At 37.5% G+C, this 21,738-nt stretch overlaps 1 protein-coding gene across 1 annotated transcript in view; it reads left to right on the plus strand.

The window, feature by feature from the left end:
• Positions 1-1,429: 1,429 nt before the first annotated feature.
• MRPL3 (mitochondrial ribosomal protein L3) overlaps positions 1,430-21,738 on the plus strand; it is a 51,027-nt gene continuing 30,718 nt past the window's right edge. Inside the window, exons 1-6 of the mRNA XM_072412321.1 lie at positions 1,430-1,618; positions 3,218-3,399; positions 10,417-10,508; positions 14,460-14,558; positions 18,018-18,117; positions 18,614-18,674. Coding sequence (XP_072268422.1) covers positions 1,557-1,618; positions 3,218-3,399; positions 10,417-10,508; positions 14,460-14,558; positions 18,018-18,117; positions 18,614-18,674 — 596 coding nt within the window. The 5' untranslated portion in view covers positions 1,430-1,556. The remainder of the gene's footprint in view (positions 1,619-3,217; positions 3,400-10,416; positions 10,509-14,459; positions 14,559-18,017; positions 18,118-18,613; positions 18,675-21,738) is intronic.

Genomic DNA, 21,738 nt, shown 5'->3' on the forward strand with positions numbered 1-21,738 from the left:
TAGAATGCTTGCAAAAATGTGTTAATATGTCATGTCTTTCTTTTAACCTATACAGTAGTTATATTAGCATACAAGTAACTCTAAGTGTTATACCATATATTGTATTGTCCACATATTCCATATATTGTATTTAACTTGCTAAACAAGATTAACTCTTAGGTAGCTCTCTAGTGGTAGCATCAAAAAAGCCCCACCATTCCTGCTACAACCGTGACCACTATTCCTGGTATATCAAGGATAATGGGCCTGATTTATTAAAGCTCTCCAAGGCTGGAGAGGATACACTTTCATCAGTGAAACTAGGTGATCCAGCAAACCTGGAATAGATTTCTTAAAATGAATTTGGTATTAGCAAATGTTTTCATTCCTGGACCAGATCTAACCCAGGTTTGCTGGATTTCTCAGGTTCACTAATAAACGTGTATCCTCCCCATCCTTGGACAGCTTTAATAAATCAGGCCCACTCTGTTTGAAATGCTCTCTGCTCTTAAAAATAAATCTGCTTGTCTCACCTTTATTTACTAGGAGTAGGTGCCTTTTTCTCTGATTTGGGCAACTTCCTTCAATCAGGGAACTGTGGCATCTGCTGCTACAGTACAGTAAAGGAACCGTACTTGCACCGAACCTCCAGCTGTTTGGTGGAGATTAGGCATACCTCCATTGTCGAAACGTTATCCTGTTCATCAAGCTATCTATTATGGGGCCCAAGCAGTGCCATATGTAGGTGAATATTTACACTCTTCCCACTCTTTATTAGGTACACCTTGAAAGTGCGAGGTTGGATCCCCTTTTGCCTTCAAAACAGTAATTTTTCATGCCCAAGAACAGGCAATTTTTCTCATCCCTTTGGCTTGCTGGGACGTGGTGACAGTGATGGGGCAATACATGGGGGTACCTGGTGACCGTGAGAGGTAAACATGACATGTTGGGGACTTTTTTTTATTTGTAACTTAATTATTAAGATGTATTTGGTATACAAGGAGGCAAACTGACCACCCAATTTTTTTTAATCCCCCTTACTGACGTCACCATCAGCACAAGAGACAAAATCACATTATATGTATGATAGTAATAATAAATTATACCCAACCTGGTCAAAAAAGCAAAGAGAACTATTTAATTTTATAGAAAAGTATTGCATGGCACATAATTGTGTTTCTCTTGTTCTTAGCAGAATAATATCCCAGGGGTTTATGCTGCATAAGAAATGCCCTGTATGTTAATATTTTTGTGAAAGAGTTCTTCCATTCTAATCATAACATATACCTGATATGTAATACAGAAAAACTTCAGCAAGTATTGCTTTTTACCAGCTCCCTGTCAGGAGGAGACAGCACTGCACATGCGCACTACGCATTCCATGCAGCGGGGACGTGAACAGTGCTACACTCCCTTTAGCGCTACAGATCCCTTTAGCACTCGGAACCTTTCTTACAATCCTCGTTTCCGGAGGGAAAGAGTAGCTGCGTACAGGAATCGGCAAGTGACATTCTCATGCTTGTACAGAGGACAAGACTGTGCTGTCACTGAAGGGCTGTGTTGTGTATAGGGAGAGGATGGCTGCAGTGCTGAGCAGGAGAGTGCTGTGTGCGGCCCGATGGCCTCTTGTGACTGACAGGTGGGTGAATGTGAAGAAACTTCTCTTCACATTAGGATATGGAATGATGGTGTATGAAGAGCTCATAATGAGAGGAGCTCAGTGCAGTGCTTTATATATATATATATATATATATATATATATGTTCTTTTACTTTTTATTGCCACAATATATCAAGCGTCCTGCAATGTTTCATTCAGAGTTGGCTTAAAGTAACTCTGTTTCTGGGGAAATAATTAATGCTGCTTGTGCCACCATTACTTTCTGCATTTACAGGATACCAGATATTCATTCTCCTATATACTCCCATTTGTGTCAGGTACTGCTCCCCCTCTTCATGCTTTGGTTCCTTCTGCCAGCCCCTGTGTTCTGTGATGTTAGGGTCAGCAGGAGAATCCACAGTGGGCAGAGGGGTGGCAGTGGTGTCCTGTGAATACATAGGAGATTGGTGGTACAGGTGAGATTTAAAGCGTGCCTAAACTCAGAAGTTTCACTTTACATAAAAGGGTAGACAACCTTTTTATGCTAGGTAAAAATTCTGTTTTTTTTTTAAAGTGCAACACCATTTTAAAAAAAAAAAAAACGCGTTCTGCACCGCCCTCTAATACTAATGAATGGAAGCACAGAGTCTCCCGGGATACCTATGCCACGCATCCCGGGAGACTCTTGGAAATGCGCAGAAGGAGCCTTTTTGTGAAAAGGGAAAAAAAAATTGCCAATCTCACGCATGCACAGTGAGATCGGCATGTTTTTTTTTTTTCAACCTACGTCACCCAATCTGGCGCCTGAGTCGGGTGACATAGGAAGAAGAACCCAGAAGAAGAGGCAAAGTTGGCAGTGCCTGGCGCATGACTCGATGGAAGGGACCGATCGACTGCTCTGTGGGATTGAAGGTAAGTGGATTTTTTTTTTGTTTTGGACATTTTTCAGTTTACTTTCTCATTAAGTGTGTGTTTGTATCCAGACAAAAGATTTATCTGGTGTCATTGCTGAGTGCCCTTTGAAAATGATTATTGACTGCTATGCTAATCACTTACTTATTATTTTACTTTATCATTGTTTTGCTTCTGTCATTATTACCGCGGCAGTAAAGACTGAAAGGGAAAACGCAGCCTTTCTGGAATACGTATGTCCCATATTCCAGGCGGCTGTGGGCTGCTCTTTCTGCGTATGCCAAAGATCATGCATGCGTAGAACCTGAAAGATTCTACTAAAACAGCTTGGTGGTTACTGAAAAGTCCCGGGTGGTGCACCCAGCTAAAAGGGGTTGGGGAAAACACTGATCTTTCTTACAGGTAAAGAATGGAAATTTCAACAATGATACACAGACAAAAAGCAAAAGCTAGAAGTAGAGTATATTAGGTACTTCTGGTTCAACATTGCAATTCAGAATTCTCGCAGCTTTGCCAAACTCTGACATTAACACAATTGTTTTGTGTATTTATGCCTGCTAAATACTTGCATGATATGCCTGCTAAAAAATTGTACCCTTGGTTTGTTACATTTTCTTCAGGCTTAATTTCCATCTGTTGACTTAAGACTGATGTAGCATAGAAAATGATTGTATGTTATAGGTCGTCACATATTATCTTATGTTTTTCTGTCCTTTTTTGTCAATAGCCCAGTGCCTACTTTGCTGTTAGTACGAGGCAAAAAGACAGCCACATGGTGGGATGAACATCTCTCCGAGGAAAACAAAGACTTTATGAAACACATGGCAAGAGTTGAATATGATGCTATGACTGCTAGCAAGCTAAACCCTCTCAAAGATGAACCTTGGCCCATTAAACCTTGGGCGCCTGGTAGGTGAATGGAAATAATATTTTTATGACAAATATTTTAAGAAATGTATCATATGTCAGGTTGTTCAGTATGCTTACCGTATATACTTGTGTATAAGCCGATCTGTGTATAAGCTTCGGTACCTATTTTTACCTTGGAAAACAGGAAAAATTGATTGACTCGCATATAAGCCTAGGGTGGGAAATGCTGCAGCCGCCGGCAAGTTTTAATATTCAAAATTAATACCAATAAAATAAGCCGAGGTACCTATTTTTACCTTGGAAAACAGGAAATTTTGATTGACTCGCGTATAAGTTCAGGGTGGGAAATGCTGCAGCCGCCAGCAAGTTTCAGTATTCAAAATAAATACCAATAAAATTGCATAATACAGCTAATACAGCCATAATACGGTAAACAAATACCATAGTGAGAATTTAGTAGTTAGGTAGGTATACTACTTACCATACCCAACCACTAAATTCTCTTTAACCTTCCTGGCGGTATGATTCTGTCCGTAAAAAGTCTCTGAAAGCGCTACTGCATTCAGCCACTGTAGCCCCCTTAGCGTTCTAACTCTCTCCGTATTTCCACGCAAAAAGCGTTACATTTTTTTGCATGGAAATTTATTTTACATTGTAGGCTATAATTCTTAGGCATCACTCACCAAAATATGTCCAATATTTAATAAATATAACAAATTTAATAATAAACTTTAAATAAAAAAACACACAAAAAAAGAGTGTATAATGTAATATAACTGTACAGTAGCTATATAATATATATACATTTTAATTATATATATTATATGAATATTTCTTTGTATTTGACTCAATACATTGAATCCAATACAAAGTTATTTGAATTTCCCGCCCCGCCTCACCCCCACACCGACGTATGCAGAGACATCGCCAGGGAATCCCTTGAGATCGTCTCTGCAATCGCGCCTGGGGCCTGAAGACAGAAGATGTGCCGGAGGAGGACAAGGTAAGTTAAGTTTTTTCAGTAGTAATCTGATAACTACTGAAAAAACTGTAACAGTGATTGGATTTGGTGCTGGAGTTAAGCCGGCTTGTGGCCAGCGTATCTCCAGTGTACTCCAGCTGCCGGATCGGGTGCTTTTTTGCACCAGACCCGCGTAAAAGCCGAGGGGTCTTTTTAAACCCATTTTGGGGGCTGAAAAAGTCAGCTTATGCACGGGTATATACAGTATATTTTTTTTCTTACAGAATTTTATCTATAATGTTCTGAATAATTTTTATTTTGACATCATGAATTCTTAACCATTATATGAAACCATTTTCAGTTTGTTAAAAATGTAAAACAATAGAAGTATTTTCTAAAACAGTGATTCCCAACCTTTTGGAGCTCACAGACCACTAAATCTACGGACTCCGGACCGCACATGCGCTGGGAGCAATGTGTGTCTCAAAAGGCGAAAACTTCCCCAAGGGTGACATCATAACCCGCCCTCTCCCCGACCTCTCCCATCGCAGGCTCAGACCTGAGACATACCCGCCCACTGCCCTGAGCCTGCCATATGAAAGACGTGGTTTGCATCTCTGGCTGGTGCGCCCCTCTCCCCAACCAGGGTCCTTCTCCTGACCCCAATGGGGGGCGCACCAGCCAGCGCTGCGGACCACAGCTGGTCTCCTTGTTCTTGCGGCCCAGCTGTCAGATGGCGGTTGGTGACCCCTGCTCTAAAGAATTTTCTGGTGTTCTGCCAATGACTCCTAAATATACCCTAATCTGTGACTGGAAAAGTGAAGTTTTTATTCTTCTTGCTCATGGTGCTCCCAATTGTTTATGGCATAGTTATACAGTAACCCCCTACTATCATGTCAGTTTTCTATACTTTGTTCCAACTTTCTAATTAAGAGAGGTTTGCCGAAAGATGCAACCTCAACGAACTAAAGTGATGCCGTAAAGAACGGTAGGACAAACTTTGTCCACAATGATGGGTAACTAATAAAGCCATTCAGAAAATGAGTACAGATTTGATGCTAAAGGTTGAATCATGGGATGTACTTAGTTTTTCCCCACACATGGCTTCTCCATTTTGACTTTATTTTTGGTAAATAAGTAGTGACACCTGATTTTAGTTTTTAATTTATTTGGAACTTTTCTATAATAATAGGGATCATCTATTTTTTTTTATTATGTCCTGATATATCACACCTTAGAATATTTTTACCACTCCAGTACATTTAGTGTCACAACAAGGTTTTAGGAAAATGGTAGATAAGTGCAGGAAGATCATCTACCGTAGAGCTGGATAAGACATCAGCCAATAAACCATAAATGACGGGGAGATCAAAAATATACAGTTATTAAAACACAAGGCTGTATCTGATCTATACCAACAACAGCATTACAGGTTATGATGGAGTCCCATTAAAGTGTGCAAGGGTCTCTGAATACCAATAATATTAGAGAAATTGAAATATAGTGGGGATTTCCAGAAACACTCCTTAATGGGACGGGACCAAAAGTTGGGTGAGGAAGTGTATGTTTAGGAAATGAAACCAACCACCGTGGTGGTAGTGGCTTGGTGCAGTTATCAACAGTCCATTAATCCCCATTGACCCTTTCCCTAAAGTGTCACTTATCACCTTTCCCATACACATCCAGCACTTGACTATGTTTTATCTGTAACATAGCTGTCAACTTTCTGACTGCTTAGAGTGAGAACACATGGTTTCCAACATTATTAAATTTATAGATGCAATAGTAATTTCCTGACCTGTAGGGGTGAATACCCTGTTTCCCCGATTATAAGGCACTCTCTTATATTTTTTGAAATGCCAAAATATGCCCTGGGTCTTATTTTCAGGGGATGTCTTATTTTTCCATGAAGAAGACTACAGTACACATTTATTGTTGAAAGTCACTCATGATCTTATAAACGGGTGAGTGTCTTATTTTAATTTTTTTTTTAAAAATCGGGGGTGGCTTACTTAATGGGGATGTCCTAAAATCGGGGAAACACGGTATGTGTCAAAAAGAAGGTTTTATTCCTAGTCCCTAGCAGAAAATATTTACTCTGTGCATATGGAAGAAAATAGTGAGGTGTTAGACTGAAGGCCTATTGCAAAGAGTGAAGGCCCACATCTTAAGAATTATAGAATGCTGACCCTAAAGAACCAGGGTTTGGAGGTTATGGGTATAAGAGGGGGACAGCACTCCAGGGCAATATAAGATATTTCTTCCCCCTTAATGTGGTGATAGTATCATGCAAAGGAATGTTCTGCTTAATGGAGGGGAAGCAGCTATATATTCGTGTGTGTATATAACATGATAGTATAAATGGAGCGGTGAGCGGTTTCTCCGAATTTATATTAAAAGGAGGTATTGCCAAGCCACTCCTGTGCATTAGATGTTTGGGAGGTTGACACCCAAATTAGATAAAGCTTTTTGACCTTTCAAAATGAAAGTGGAAAATAAATCTTCTATAACGTGTTGATATCCTTATGTTTAAGCAGGTCAGGGATGGTTTGCATAAGGTAGTGCACGTTTTCTAAACTGATCAGCTTGAAATCATTTTCATGTCTGTGTATTTAGTCATTTGTCCGAAAATTAGAATTAAGCTCTTCATAGTTCTGTGACAAACATGTCTTCCTGTGTTCTTGAATCTGTCAGACAATGACCGGATAGAGCCTGAAGCAGTATTTTTGTTGCCCCTGTTCTCTTAAACAAATCACAATATCTTAAATGTCACCCCCTACATAAATTGCTTATATGGAGTCATGCTGTTGCAAACTTCGAACATTTAAAAAAATCTTTTAGTAGTGATTAGCATTAACTAACCCATCTTCGGGGATTAGAGTTTCTTCAGAATTTCAGTATTTGTATTGCAAGGCAAATCTCTCCAATCTGTCTCCAGTAAGATTAATTCTCACCTGTCAGTCACTCACAAAGCTGATAACTGTAGTCTGCACCTGTTGGTGGTATTTAGGGTTCTGCATGTTTATTTGCAAGCTTACATGGTGCTTTGCTTTGTGTAAAAGCCATTTTTAGGGTAAAGGAAAAATATTTTTCCTTGTTCTCAAACCTATAGAATCTTGCCTCTAAATCAAATGTGCACACCTCCGAAGTGTAAATGATCTTCTCAAGGGAATATTTGTTTCCTTTTTTAGATAGTCAACTTATTGACAGAAGTTTAAAAGAGTTGAGTAGGAGAATGGAAAAAAAAAAATCATCAGTGCATGTGCCTTGAGACAGACATTTCAGGTCTGACATGACAGGGTCATTCCTTGCAGCAGGCTCAGTGTGGGGTGGCGCATCAAGGACCCAGGCAGGGAATAGCCACAGGGAGCATAGTGACAATATAGCACACTTTGTATAATGTCAGCCCTCATTCCTATTTTATAAAAGTTTGGCGTTCTGCAATGCAAAGGCATCTGCATGGCTGCTTGTTGTGATACTCACCACATGCATTACAGCAGCACAGTGTGTAAGTGGGTACATCAAACATTGCTCTCTATGCAATATCTGATGTTCTTGTGTATCATATACTATATGAAGAACAGTGAAATTCACCGTACATCATGGGAGCGGGGCCTAACCACTGCCTCTGAACATCTGTCGTAAAATACAGGAACCAGAGCATTCCATCAAGCGGTGCAGTTTTACCTGTGTTTATTTCATGCTATTAAAGTGATGCGTTATTACATGAGTGATGCTGTTAGCGGCATGAAGGATAAAGAGAAAAATAGGTGAAAAAAGGAAACAAATGCAGCCCCCACATCAAAGGATGCTGTTCTGTGGGGTTCTCTTACAAATCACCATTCTGCTCTTGCGTTCCCTGTCCCTTGCTGCCATTTTGGTTCCTGAGCTGACTGTCACTGCCACCTGCTTATGCTCTGCATGAGGCTGGTGATAGAATAATACTGGCATCTACTAATGTAGTCTAAAATGCCTTGCAGTAAAGAAAACTCTACATAGCCTAAAGTTAATTCTCATAAAAGATTTCTGCACTTTTGTACAGGCATCTGCCCCCAGATTTAGGATATATGTATGTGTTAGAACATGTGCTCCAAGTGGAACTATAGTTAACTTGGACTAGGCAGGTTTATTATTGCAGAGGGACAGGTTGTTATGCTAATTATAGAAGGGCAATAGATATGATATGCATTTAAATTATTTTCCACCTCCTAATGCATGTAAAAAGTGTAAAATATTTTATATTATACAAATATTTTCCAAGGCATTCTGAAATGAAAATGCAGGATAGGGGGTGGGAAAGATTAAGACACAACCCTACCCACCTCAGCCTGGTTATTTGTTCCATTGTGGGTTCCAAGTTTTACTTTAATTATTCTAAATATAATGTATCTAATTCTATTAAATTTAACTTTCTATTCAGAGAATCTATAATAGAGTCCTACAGACATGACGGAGGCGGCTGGTGAACCAGACTGTACAACTCTGTTTTTCATGTTAGAGTCTGTGATTTGATCCTTTTGGGTGGCTTTGCCTGGTTGCAATGACTGTTCTGTGTTTGTTGTATCTTGGTGCCTACCCTGTTGGGATGCCTGCTGATAGAATCCTATGGGGATATTGGATTTGTGATTTCCATTTGTATACCTGTTCAAATATAACTCTAAGTATAAAGGCAATTCATAAGTCGATGTCTCCTGAAGAAGCAGTATATCTATCTGCGAAGCACTTGGCAATACAGCCTATTAGCTTTATGAAGTTTAGAAATTTAAATTTTATTACATGTTCTGCACTTATTGTACAATAACAATTTTTACCTGTTAAGATGATTTTTTAGTGCTGAATTTTTTAAATAAAAATCCTTGCTTCATTACCTTACTGATTTTATAGGCGATTTATTCCTAGGGTTCTTCTGTTATGCTGTATACTTCCATGGATGTGGCAAAAACCTTAAACTTGAATTATAAGTGGGAAATTATTAACCATCATTTCCTAGTTGTTTCCAGAGAAGAGTTTGTGATCATAACATTTAGTGGTTAACCCAGAATTTTTTTTTTAAACTGGGTGGGTGGGAAGAAATTTTAGGTGGGCATGAGATCCCTGAAGAACAGCCCTTTTTTCTACTGAACCTCACAAAAGTTATGTTAATTCGGCAGTGAAATATTTGGCGACAGCAGCCAGGGCTTGTATTCCTTTTTTGTGGAAGAATGCCTCTTCATCATCTCCTGGGCTTTGGCTGTGTAAAGTAATGAGATAATGCTAATGGAGCATCTAACTGCCAGTGCCCATGACCGAAGCGAGAAATTTACCCAAATTTGCTCTTCCTGGATCCTTTTCCAGGATTCTCCTGAATATAGAAAGGTTAATGGATGCTCTTGAGTTTCAGGAGATCCATGGTTAATGGGTTCATAGAGTGTCTTACAACAGCTATTCCCCTGTATTTTTTAACCAGGGGTTCCTGATAATGTACTATGTTCTTCTGTACTGTAAATGTGTACCGCTAAGTATTTGAGTCTTTTCTGTGGCAGGCAATGCTGTTCTGCTCCAACACAAGTTTTATAGGACTCTATGCATTAGGTTCTCTTATATATTTTATTTATGATTGTTTATTGTGTAATTGTATATGATTCTAGTTTGCTGTAACTTGTTAATAATAAAATGTTAAAAACACAAAAAAAATTAAGCGGGTCGCAGCCCCTGTATTGTGAGCCAACTCTTAAGTAACTTCCCAAAAACAGCCAGGGGTTACTGTAAAGAACCCGGTGGTGCGCCCAGCTTAAAGGGACTGGGGAGAACACTAATTATTATTTTATGTGGCTTAAGATTTTGTAGGATGGTAAAAGTAACCTTTGTAAAACCTATTTTGAACTTCACATGTAATGATTTCCCACATTCTCTGGTGGTGAATATTCCAGGTGCATGTTTTTCAATGGCAGTAATTGATTTTTCACCAGGGAATGTTTTAGTGAATGTCAGATTCGCTGCTTTATAAATGTGTTTATATCAAATGCATTACTGTGTTACATCTTCTTGTGTATTTATTCACAGGCCAAATAGATATTTGGTATTAATCACACTTTATAATGTCAATTTTCTTTTAGGCTCAAGCAGAGTTGGCCTAATAGCAGTTAAGTTAGGAATGGTACCACTGTGGACCAAATCGGGTGAAAAACATGCCGTTACCATGCTGCAAGTAAGTTTGTTTTTATTTTAAAAGACTTTTGGTGAACTTCTTCTTTTGGTGAATATTTTTAATATTTCAAATTTTGCTAAATGTCTTCTTGATTTCCTTGTCTGTAACAGTGCACAACTGTATTATTAACACTTTGTGGTGCATTAGAAGAATCGCGACTCTTCAGCTTCACTGTTCAGAATTTATCATCACAAACATGTTACTAAGCATGTTTTTATCTCACACACTCTGAAATGGGTTTTATTATTTCTGAAATGATTTTTAAGCTTTAAAATGGTTCATTCAATGCTGCCTCTCAATGGAAAAGAATCAATTTTTTTTTTAAGAGAAACTATTATTTTGCCCATTCAGTTTCCTGCTCTCCCAAGCTTGGAAGCTTAGGGTAACTTCTGACGGCTGAGGTACAGCTGGGAAATCCCTGGAGAGGTATCATTGTGTTTGTGGTGGGCTTCTGTAGTAATACTGTTTTTGGCTCTGTTGTGTGAGCTTCCACGAATGCTGTAGTGGAAGGTTCATAGTTGCCAGGGTTAGCATAGAAAGAGAACTTGGATGCCAAGGAAAAAAAGTAATAAAAAAATTGTGTAAACGTGCAAATTCTTATAAAACAGGGAATCAAATACTGCCATTGAAACACATGGACCTGGAAGATTCCGTGGAAGGAATGTCAGATCTCCTGTTTTATAAATAGAGCCCATAATGTTCAACTTGTAAAGCAGTTTATCCTGGTAAAGTGGTCAACTTAAAGTGGAACTCCTGCATTTGGTTTACATTTTCGATTTGTGTGTTTTATTTCTCTCTGTGCCCCGGACAGTTCTCTGTAGCCCCAATTGAAAGCTGAATCCTGCATGTGAGATCCTTTTGAGTGAGATGGCCATCACTGGAATAGAATCTCTACACTTAAAGCTATTAAAGCACTTTTTCAGAGTTGGTCTGCTTTTTTTACTATGGGAACCGATTGAGGTGGAAGCAAACTTTTTTTCATTTAATATCCTCTTTTGTGCCAAAAAATCCAGTAAAGTACATTAATGAAAACTAAAACAAGATAAACTATATTTAAATATGACAAGTTTGTTTACTACAAGACTAAATAACGTTTCCTTGCACGGCTCATAACATGTCACTTACTGCATATGATTGGCACTCACTTACTGCATATGATTTTGTATGGTATTTCACAGTACAAGCTGTATAAAATAATATTTTTCATTACTTTATTCCAGGTTTATTTCAAGTGTACTTCAATGACAATCTAGCTTTGTCACATTTGGTTTTAATAAGAACTGTTGTATAACAATATATAACGATAGTGCCCCCTATCTGCATCATCAGCATTTACACAAGTCACCAGCAGCCACTCAAGTGATCAGTTGTCTAAACTAGTTGGCCTAGATGGCCTAAGTAAGAAAATACATGAAAGTAGGTTGAAAGTTTGAGCCTGCCCTTAAGATAAGGAAGACACATGGAAAGCCAGAAATGGGGGCTGCCATTAAGATAGGGGAAACACATGGAATGTCATATTAGAAATATGGTGCTGCCATTAGGAAAGGCATAACCAATATGAATGCCAGGTTAAAAGTTTGGGACTGCCATGCCATTAGAATAAGGAATGTGCCCCTTCTTGATTGTGTACTGACAGAGGCTTCGAACTAGCAAGTTTATTCTGATTGCTTGGAAAAAAAAAATACAGGCAGTCAGTTTTGTTCCCAAGATTAGTCTTCCTGCTGGCAAAACTGAATTGGTGTCAAGTCTGTGACTAACCTTAAGCAGGTCATACACATGCTGGTCCCATATTGAAAAAGATAGGATATGATATATCCAGCCATCCTCATTTGAATTGAAGTAATCTTTGCACTTTCACATTCAAACATTACCTGTGTGCATTAAACATTTTTCAATGAGATTTCTTTATAAATGAACTACCAAGATTTCTCATGACACTTACATGACATATATATATATATATATATATATATATATATATATATATATATATATATATAAATAATATCAGGGTTCTCCCCAGGCCCTTTGAGCAGGGCGCACCACCTGGCACTTTTCAGCACCCACCTGGCTGTTTTTGGGTGGTTACTAAAGAGTTTGGTCACAATACGGGGGCTGCCACCCATCTATAATTTCTTCCCATCCGGCTTAAAATAACTTTTGGGTTGAGCACTGAATATATATATTATATAGACAGATTTACTTTTTCTTTCCAGGGGAAAAAAGATGTCGGTGTTCTCCCCAGCCACCTTTTAGCTGGGCGCACCACCTGGCACTTTTCAGTATCCACCTGGCTGTTTTTGGATAGTTACTGAAGAGTTGGTTCACAATACAGGGGCTGCCACTTACCCCACTTACCTACAATTTCTTCCCACCCAGCTTAAAAAAGAATTCTGGGTTGAACACTGGATGTTTTAAACCTTTATCTAGACCAGAAAGCCTTAGCCATATTCTACCAGTAATTAGAATACTTTAATGCTTCTCTGTGTGATATCTTCAATACTCCCTGATAACTTGGATTTGTTGGCTCACTGTATATTCCATGCTAGCATTTAGTGTACGTAATCTAAATACAAAATTTGCTTGCTGATGTTTTACATGCAGAAAAGCTTGGACAGTCCATAGGGAAGGTTCCATGTACATTTGAAAGACAATTAGAGTGTTGTAGCCAGGTTTCTCCACATGAAAATCTCCACATTGATTTCTGCGTTTTCCAATCTGTTTCTGTGTAAGTCACTCCTAATGGTAATCCCCAGGCGAGTGGGTATATACACAGTTGAAATACATATAATTAACCTGTTTCAAGCCAGTATTGTAATTCATGCTCCCCTGTCAGACAGCATGGTCAATTATTCAGCCTCCATTGCAAAAGCACAGCTTCTTAAAGTGCCGTTAAACCTGGATTTCATTGTGCTGGGATGATGTAACTTCTGTGCAGGCCTGCAGGAGTTCATTCAATCCCTGCATGTAAAGGAAAGTTTGGATTGCTGGGTTTCCCTGTCAACTAACACTGAGCTGCACATGTGTAGCTCAACCAAAATTGACAGCTGGGCAGCAAGCAGCCAGGTAAGAACAGGAAATGCAGAATGGACATCGCCTTTTCCTTTCTGCAATAACCACCTCACCCATGTTTGATTCCACTTTAAAGAGCAATGAGACAAATCAAAAAACAATCGTGCTGATTTGAGCATTAAGGAGGCGGAAATTGAGGTCATCCCTCTATGACTTTTTTCATATCTGCATGAAATAGAACCAGGTTTTACATTCTGGCCTTCTGACAGTCTGATACCTTCTATAAAAGGGATTACAGGAACCTGATTTAATGTAGGGGGCACAAAAGTTTAAGTTTTTTTTTAAATGGCTACGCAGATTGACTATCCCAGAAGTTCAACTTTGATCATGACATGAGATCATTCTTTGATGTATGCTTCCAATACTTTCCTATACTAAATAGACATTATTGTGTGTTATTTTCCTCATCCTCTTAGAATACAGCTAGTAGCACTGTTTAGTGGTGTGTGGCAAAGCGGCATAGATCTCTAGCATATTACTGACACACGGAATTTTATCACAATTTTTAGAACAAAAGGACACCCATAGAAAAAAAAAATCAAAACCTGGATTTAATTATGACAGATTTATGTAATTTAAAAAAAAAACATTAGTGAATTACTGGTTTGGTTAACAGGTTTGTGTCCTTGCCCTACAGAATTGATGTCTGTTGTTATGATTTCCCCAATAGTTACCACCCGTGTGTTCGGTCTCCATCTGCCTGGTTTTTAGGAAGAATAGACTTATTCTTGCCTTTTTGCCAGCAAGTTCCTTGACTTAAAAAAGTCAGATAAACATTTTTTGCTTTAAAAGTATCTACGTTACAATACTTTAGAGTATATACAGAATGATTGTGATAATAAATAATGATGATAAAATGTATATATTTTTTTTTACCAGGTTCAAGACTGTCATGTGATAAAGTATACACCAAAAGAAGAATATAATAATAAATGTGCCCTTCTTACAGTGGGAGGCAAAAATGTATCACCATTCCATGTAAGTTTAAATGTTGTTTTGTTTATAGCTTTTTGTTGTAAAGAATTGTTATGTATTTTGTTATGGTTAAAATCCAGCCAAATAGTGAAGGCCCCTTTCTTTTCCTTTTTTTTGAATATCACTCAGTCACTTGTGACTTTGTTTCTTCATTAACTGTTTGTTCGTATGTTATACTTCCTAAATGTGCCCCGACCAAAGCAATTTTGTCTGAATATCATATACCCTGAGTATTATTATTAATAATAATAAACAGGATTTATATAGCGCCAACATAATATGCAGCGCTGTACATTAAATAGGGGTTGCAAATGACAGACTAATACAGACCATGATACAGGAGGAGAGAACCCTGTCCCGAAGAGCTTACAGTCTAGTAGGTGGGGGAATTAACACACAAAAGGAGGGGGGATATAAAGGACTAAATGTTGTGGCTCTGCAACGACTACTATTTCATATATACATAATGTTTTCTTCAGTATGTTAAGGACTTACATTGATATGAAACACAGCAATCTTTCAGGTTTCTTTTCTCGTGTGTACGTTTGTATGTTTACAAATTCTCCCTCCTTCGTACTTTGTTTAATGTGTTCAAAGGAGCCATTGAGTTTTAATTAAATAGACTGAGTCATAAAATGATACAACTTTTATTGTTTTATTGTTAAAAATAAAATAAACATATTGCGCACAAAAAGCCATAAAACACTTCAAAAATGAAATAGTTGTTTTATCCGAAAGCAAAATTAACTAGCAAATTGTGCTTTTTCTCCTGCTCCCAGCCTGAGTTCAGGCTGATAACAACCTGTTGTTTAAATTCTGGTGCTTGCCATGGACTTGTCATTATAAAGCCATTGCTTGTTCCTCTGGAAACGATCATTATTACTAAAAGTCTTTACAGGGCTTAATAGCCATATGTGTATAATCAGTAGGTATTAGGAAGAAATACATTTTAGTTCCTTTAGTAAATGTATCAAAGTGAACAAACTTGCAAATATACTCGTGATTTTTCTTGCTTTCTTGAGAGCTAAACAGGAACTGTCAAGGGATCTGTAGGTTCATATTTTCTTCTATTTCTCTGTAATTATCTGGGGGCACAAAACTGTCACCAGACTTAAAGCAAAGGTGGCTTTTCTGGATGTGTATGCTCCCGAGGTCTTCTTTAAATTGGTTGTCACAGATGTAAATGGAATGGGATGTTGGGGATTCCTTCTCATGTATAGCATCAGAAAGTAAAGCAGCTTGGGTATTTTTCATTCCCACAGCACATTTTCTTAGGTACATTGAAGACAAATGCAGCATTGAAATAACAGTGATTGAATTGCTTGCTGCAAATTAAGGTATAGAAAACATTAGGATGCTTTATTTATTATTGGTATTGTACTCCAGTATGCTACACATGTTTTAGTTATGTGGAAACCCCATTTGTTATAGGGAACATCTGCAAATGTTAATCATGGCTTAGGAGTACCCCAAGATAGATGCAATTGTATTCTTTATTTTCATTTGAAACAATGCAGTTAACTTTAAGATATGTGAGTGTGACAGAATAAAGGCAGAATATATATATATATATATATATATATATATATATATATATATATATATTTAGACTATTTTTCTCCCTTTCCCCATTTAGGTCTGTGTCTGTCATTCATTAAAACCACGAAATATGCATTTTTTTTACTCCAAAGAGCTTTCTCTTTTCGCTAAAGAGCTACAAATTGCTAAAAATGTATCAAATTAGGGATTCCATACTCAATAACTATGAAACTGGGAAATAACTTAGATCATTCTCTCTTGTGACATTGACTTTAAGAATTAGCATGTTTTTATTTATTATGTTAAATAAATCATAGCCACATTTACAAGATTCATTGCAAGCACAGAGCAGTGTGGTTGTCAGTGGCAGCCAGGTGTTCATTGTCAAACCTGCACTGTATAAATTAGCTAGAATTGAATTTGTTGCTATGGGAAATGGCTTACATTTCTTTGGCTTTCACTTTTACAAATGAGTCCTATTATGTCTTAAAATGGTCTTGCAGAAATAAAATGGGATTTTATTTTATGTGACCTCACCTAATAAATGGGATTATCCAAGTGTGACTTTACAGACAGCCCACTAAATTGCTTCCAGTAAGATTAGGATTCTTTTTGCTTCCAGTTCCAGATGCATTGACTCAGTATCTTGCTGTAAGTTTAAATAGTCATTGCTTAGAGGCACATATTTGGATCAAACACCATCTGAAATGTAGTTACAGATCAAATAGATGTGTCTTGTTTTATTTTTGCATCACCATAATAAAAATTGAAATGGCACCATGAAATATCCTTTTAAAAGTAGAATACATCATCTGCTACTTAAAAACACACTATAACTATATATATATATCTTTTTTTTTTTTTAATCATTGCAAACATTTTTATTTTTAAAAATATTGCACAATAAAGTACATGTCCAACCATTGTGCTTTCTATGGAACAGGGAACAGTAAAAAACAATATAAGGTTATGTTTTGCTATGTGCACCCTGCTAGGGAAAAATCCTTGCAAACAGAACTCAAACAGAAACAATGGGGCTGACTTATTAAAGCTCTCCAAGGATGGAGAAGATACACTTTCATCAGTGAAGCTGGTCCACGGTTCAAAACATCAAAAATCAAACAAGATATTTTCTGTGAACAGGATAAGGCTTTACTGGGCAAGATTAAAAGTTAGGTCTTGACTCTATATAATTTATAATACATCAGCCTGTTAAAAGTAATAGGCTATAATACCATCTCTGTGCTTCTTAATGTTCCTGTGACCGCAGTTGCAATTAATAAAATGTTTAAGGTCTAAAGAACTGTAGCGAGAAAAGAGAAGGGGCAGAGACATAGAAAAAAAATGTAGCCAAAAACTGAACAAAAAGGGTAGCTTTCAAAGTGATACAAGCTGAACTCTAAGGTAAAAGTCTCCGTGTATTATTGCACCATTCATTGCTTGCACTAGTCACACCAGCCTGGGGGAACTCCACTGTTTCAAGAAACAAAGATAAAAGCAATACTGAAATTAGCTGAAATACACATTGGCAGGCCACAATGCTTATAGCACAATTACCTTTGGACAGGTGTGACAAAACAGGAGCTTTTTGACAAGTCAATTCTACGTCTACAAGCACAAATAAAAATTAAGTTGCCTAGAGAAAAATACCAACTCCACTGTAAAACATGGAGGAGGCTTGGTTATGTTTTACAGTTGCTTTTCTGTATCTTTTATGCGGCACCCTGAGCCTGTTCAGGGAACAATGAGATTTCAAGAATGTCAAAATGTTCTGGAGCAAAATGTTCTGTCCCAGTGTCAGAGAGCTGTGTTTCAGTCAAAGTTCATTAAATATAAATGTCAGTACCTGTATCAGGTTGTCATTAGCACACAACGCTCATTGCTGGTAATATTTCCCTCTGATTTTTTCTGTTTAACTTGCAGAAATCTGAAGAAGTTATGGAGTTTTACAGTGAAGCTGGGGTACCACCAAAGCAGAAAATCAGTAAATTCAAAGTGTCTGACAATGCCATACTCAAACCAGGTATTTTACTTTACTAACTGCTATTTTTATCCTGAAAGTATTTCTAAAATGCAGAACATAAATGTAATATGTTGCAGTTTAGCACACTGGAACACAGTGATAGAGAGAGCCATAGTCTGATGATCAGTCATGAGCAAATTACTGATTTGTTTGGATTGCAATTAGTTTATATCCTGCTCTCCATAGATTAAAGAAACATTCCATTCACAATGGGGATCTGATTATGGCTCACTTATGGCGGAAAGCTATCTTTAGTGCATTTGTAAATAATTTATCAACTCTTTGTCCTAGAATCCTAATTTTGTTGTAATTTGAAGACAAAGAAAAGAATAGGATGTTTACTTTTGTATCCACTATAACAACTGAAGGAAAAAATGTTTTGGTAATGAGGGGTTTAAAGGTGTGAGACTGCAATATTTATCATTTTGGTTCTATGCTGTGGCAATATTTTTGCTAAGAATTTCATATTGAATGTCTTTGTTTGTTCTACTTTCAGGTACTCCCCTTTATGCTGCACATTTCCGTCCTGGTCAGTATGTGGATGTCACTGCTAAAACGTAGGTATTCTTCTAGTTTTTAGTTGTTTTTACATTTGCTATAGTGGGATTGAGTTAAGAAACAAATGTTGTTGCACGTATCAATAAACTTGATTCTATTTTGTAGTTCAGGGTCGAAAGTGAAAAATCTGTGGTTACCATGTCAACTTTCAATATTTCTTCAGCAAGCCAACAACAAGTTATTGCAGTACAGCAACTACAGTGTTGAACCCAGAAATTTTTTTAAATGGGTGGTTTAATTGTAGTTGTAGGTGGGTAGCAGCCCCTGTATTTTGACCCACCTCTTTAGTACCCACCCAAAAACAGCCGGGCAGTGCGCCCGCCTAAGAAGGCCTTGGGAGAACACTGAACTACATATACTACTTTAAGACCAAAGGAAAGTGAGCTACTCTCAATACTTTACTGGCTATTGGTTATATGGCCTTGTACACACAAGCTTCAGCTTGAGTAAAGCTAGCATATTTCATTATTTTTGTTTGATTTGACAAAAACGTGGTTAAACCCTGAAGTGTTTTTGAAAGCCTAATAAAGCAGGAAACCAACTTCTGAGTAGTAATATTAGTGGTGAATGTGATTGTTTGTAATTTCATTAAATATGATAGGGAGTAAATATTGTAATTGGCACTGATACCTTGATTTTGTATTGAGCTTGTTGTTATTATTATTATCCAGTATTTAAATAGCGCCCACATATTATGCAGCGCTCTACAGGGTCTACATGTCACAAGCTGTCCCACAAAGGGGCTTACAATATAATGTCCCTACCTCAGTCACACATCTTTATTACAGTCTAAGGACAATTTCGGGGGAAGCCAATAAACTAAACTGCATGTTTTTCGAATGTAGGGGGAAATCCACACAAACACTGGAAGAACATACATACTCCATGCAGATAGTGTCCTGGCTGGGATTCGAACCTGGGACCTAGCGCTTCACCTCAGCTAACCACTGAGCCACTGCTGTATTGTTCTAGTACTTCTGGTGATCATCCTGTTTTCAAACTAGTTGGCAAGTCACCGAGCAATACCTGCTCCCAAATTCCTAGCCTAACAAATTCCCTTTGAGCTCATACCCACTTTCTATGGTCAACAAATGCTGAACAAAAATCATCAGATTTATATTTTTGAATGGGTTTAAATGTTCACAGTAGTGTTTTAGTATGGCCAGAGTCAAGTTAAAATGCTAGTAAAAAGCTGTGCAAACACTTAAATTACTTTAGTAAGTTACCACGCAGTCAAGTAGCTTTTTTTGTTTTCTGTAACAATGGTCTTCATATAGGGGATCTGTAGCCCAGAATGATTTTACATTGTGTGAGAGAGTTGGCAATTTTCACATCATGTTCTTTATATAGATACCAAAATTTAAAAGGTATAATAACATGATTAGTAGGTGCCTGGAAACTGTCCGTTTTATATATGCCCTGGGGAATGAAAACTACAATACTTCAATTTAGAAGAGACTCCAAAAAGATAAAATAATTCAAACATTAATGGTGGACAAACATACTTCCTCTTGGAATTAAAGCAGCTCTTTTTAATACTAAAAAGCAGTACAATATACACTTTATTAATAATGGGTTTTGCTTCATCAGATAAGTCTGTACTGCCCAGGAAAAAAGGCACTGCTAATGTCTTACCTCTCCATATGTTTTTTTACCTTTCAAATTTGTTTATCTTTTTTTTTCACCTCTTCCAAATTGTAGTATTGTTTTTCTGGTAATGGTTACAATTTAATATGACCCATCATGAGTATAACATAAATTGAAAATTATACTAGTATGTGATTATTGGTAATGCTTATACCGTGTATTAAAACCAAGGTAAGTTAGTTGCTGAAATGCACATTATACTAAGGGTAGGGCTGCAATACACATTTATCTTAGTGCCAGGTAATTACAATAGTTTATTTGAAACTAATTCTTTCCGTCGCTGTAATATAGATTTTCATGTCTCTTACCCCCAAGTTGTACTGCTGCTTTTTGAACATTTTGAAGGTTGTTGAGATTCTAAAATCAATAATGTTGAAAGGTGTTTTGATGAAATACAAGACAAAAATACCACCATGTTTCCAGAATCAAAAGGTTGCCATCTTTCCCTTGTTGCTTAAATGTCTCTGGCTATTAGTGATCTTTATATAACTCTTCCTGCCAGGCTCAAAATGCTGATGATGACCAACATAACATTTCTGTAGCATTGAATTGCATAAAAAGGGAACCATTTATTACTTTCTTGTTATGTCATGTCCTTCTAATTAGATAAATGAGGGCTGATCAATGGAAACATCTGCAGTATGAAGCTTTGCGTCTCTTGCTCTACAGAAGCATAATGTGTGTTCCTATGTGACTATAGTGACACCTGTGCTGGCATTTTCAATGAATGTGAAGATGTTTTGTTGCCTGCTGCCACATAGTTTGCATTTCTTACTGATTGCTTGAAATCTTTATTGCCGCCAATGTTGGTTAGGAATAGTCTTGGTAACAGGAAACCATGAATTGTGATCAATATCCGTTTAATAATGTTCAGATGATGCAAGTATTCTTTTCAGCAGTCAGTACTTTTGCTGTTCTGCATATCATTATTTTTTTTATATACAGGTAGTCCTCGGGTTAAGGATATACCACATCCAGACATCCAACATATCTCCTATATACCAACGGGGCTTCCCTGCTCCTTCTGTGCAGGACAGAGGCTTGACGAGGGACGGGGGCAGTTTGCATGACTTGCAAATGAAATCTTTTGCTAAACACAGCTGATGTTGTTGGTGATCTTAAGGACTGAGCTTTTTCTGCAGCCTCTTGTAACTCTTTAATGACCAAAAAATCTACACTTGTTTCTTTTTGCAAATCAAAACACAGCTTGCTCCAAAATATAATGAATGTCTAGGCTCCATGTCAGTAACTGACAGCATGCTGCCTAACAATATGTTGGGACAAACATCTGTCCTAATTGGGTTTATAAAAATAATGTACATGTTCTGACTTGCATACAAATTCAACTTAAGAACAAACTTACAGTACCTATCTCGTATGTAACTTGGGTACTACCTGTTGATGAAATTATACTAC

The sequence above is a fragment of the Pyxicephalus adspersus genome, chromosome 5 (assembly GCF_032062135.1).
Source record: "Pyxicephalus adspersus chromosome 5, UCB_Pads_2.0, whole genome shotgun sequence".
NCBI lineage: Eukaryota > Metazoa > Chordata > Amphibia > Anura > Pyxicephalidae > Pyxicephalus > Pyxicephalus adspersus.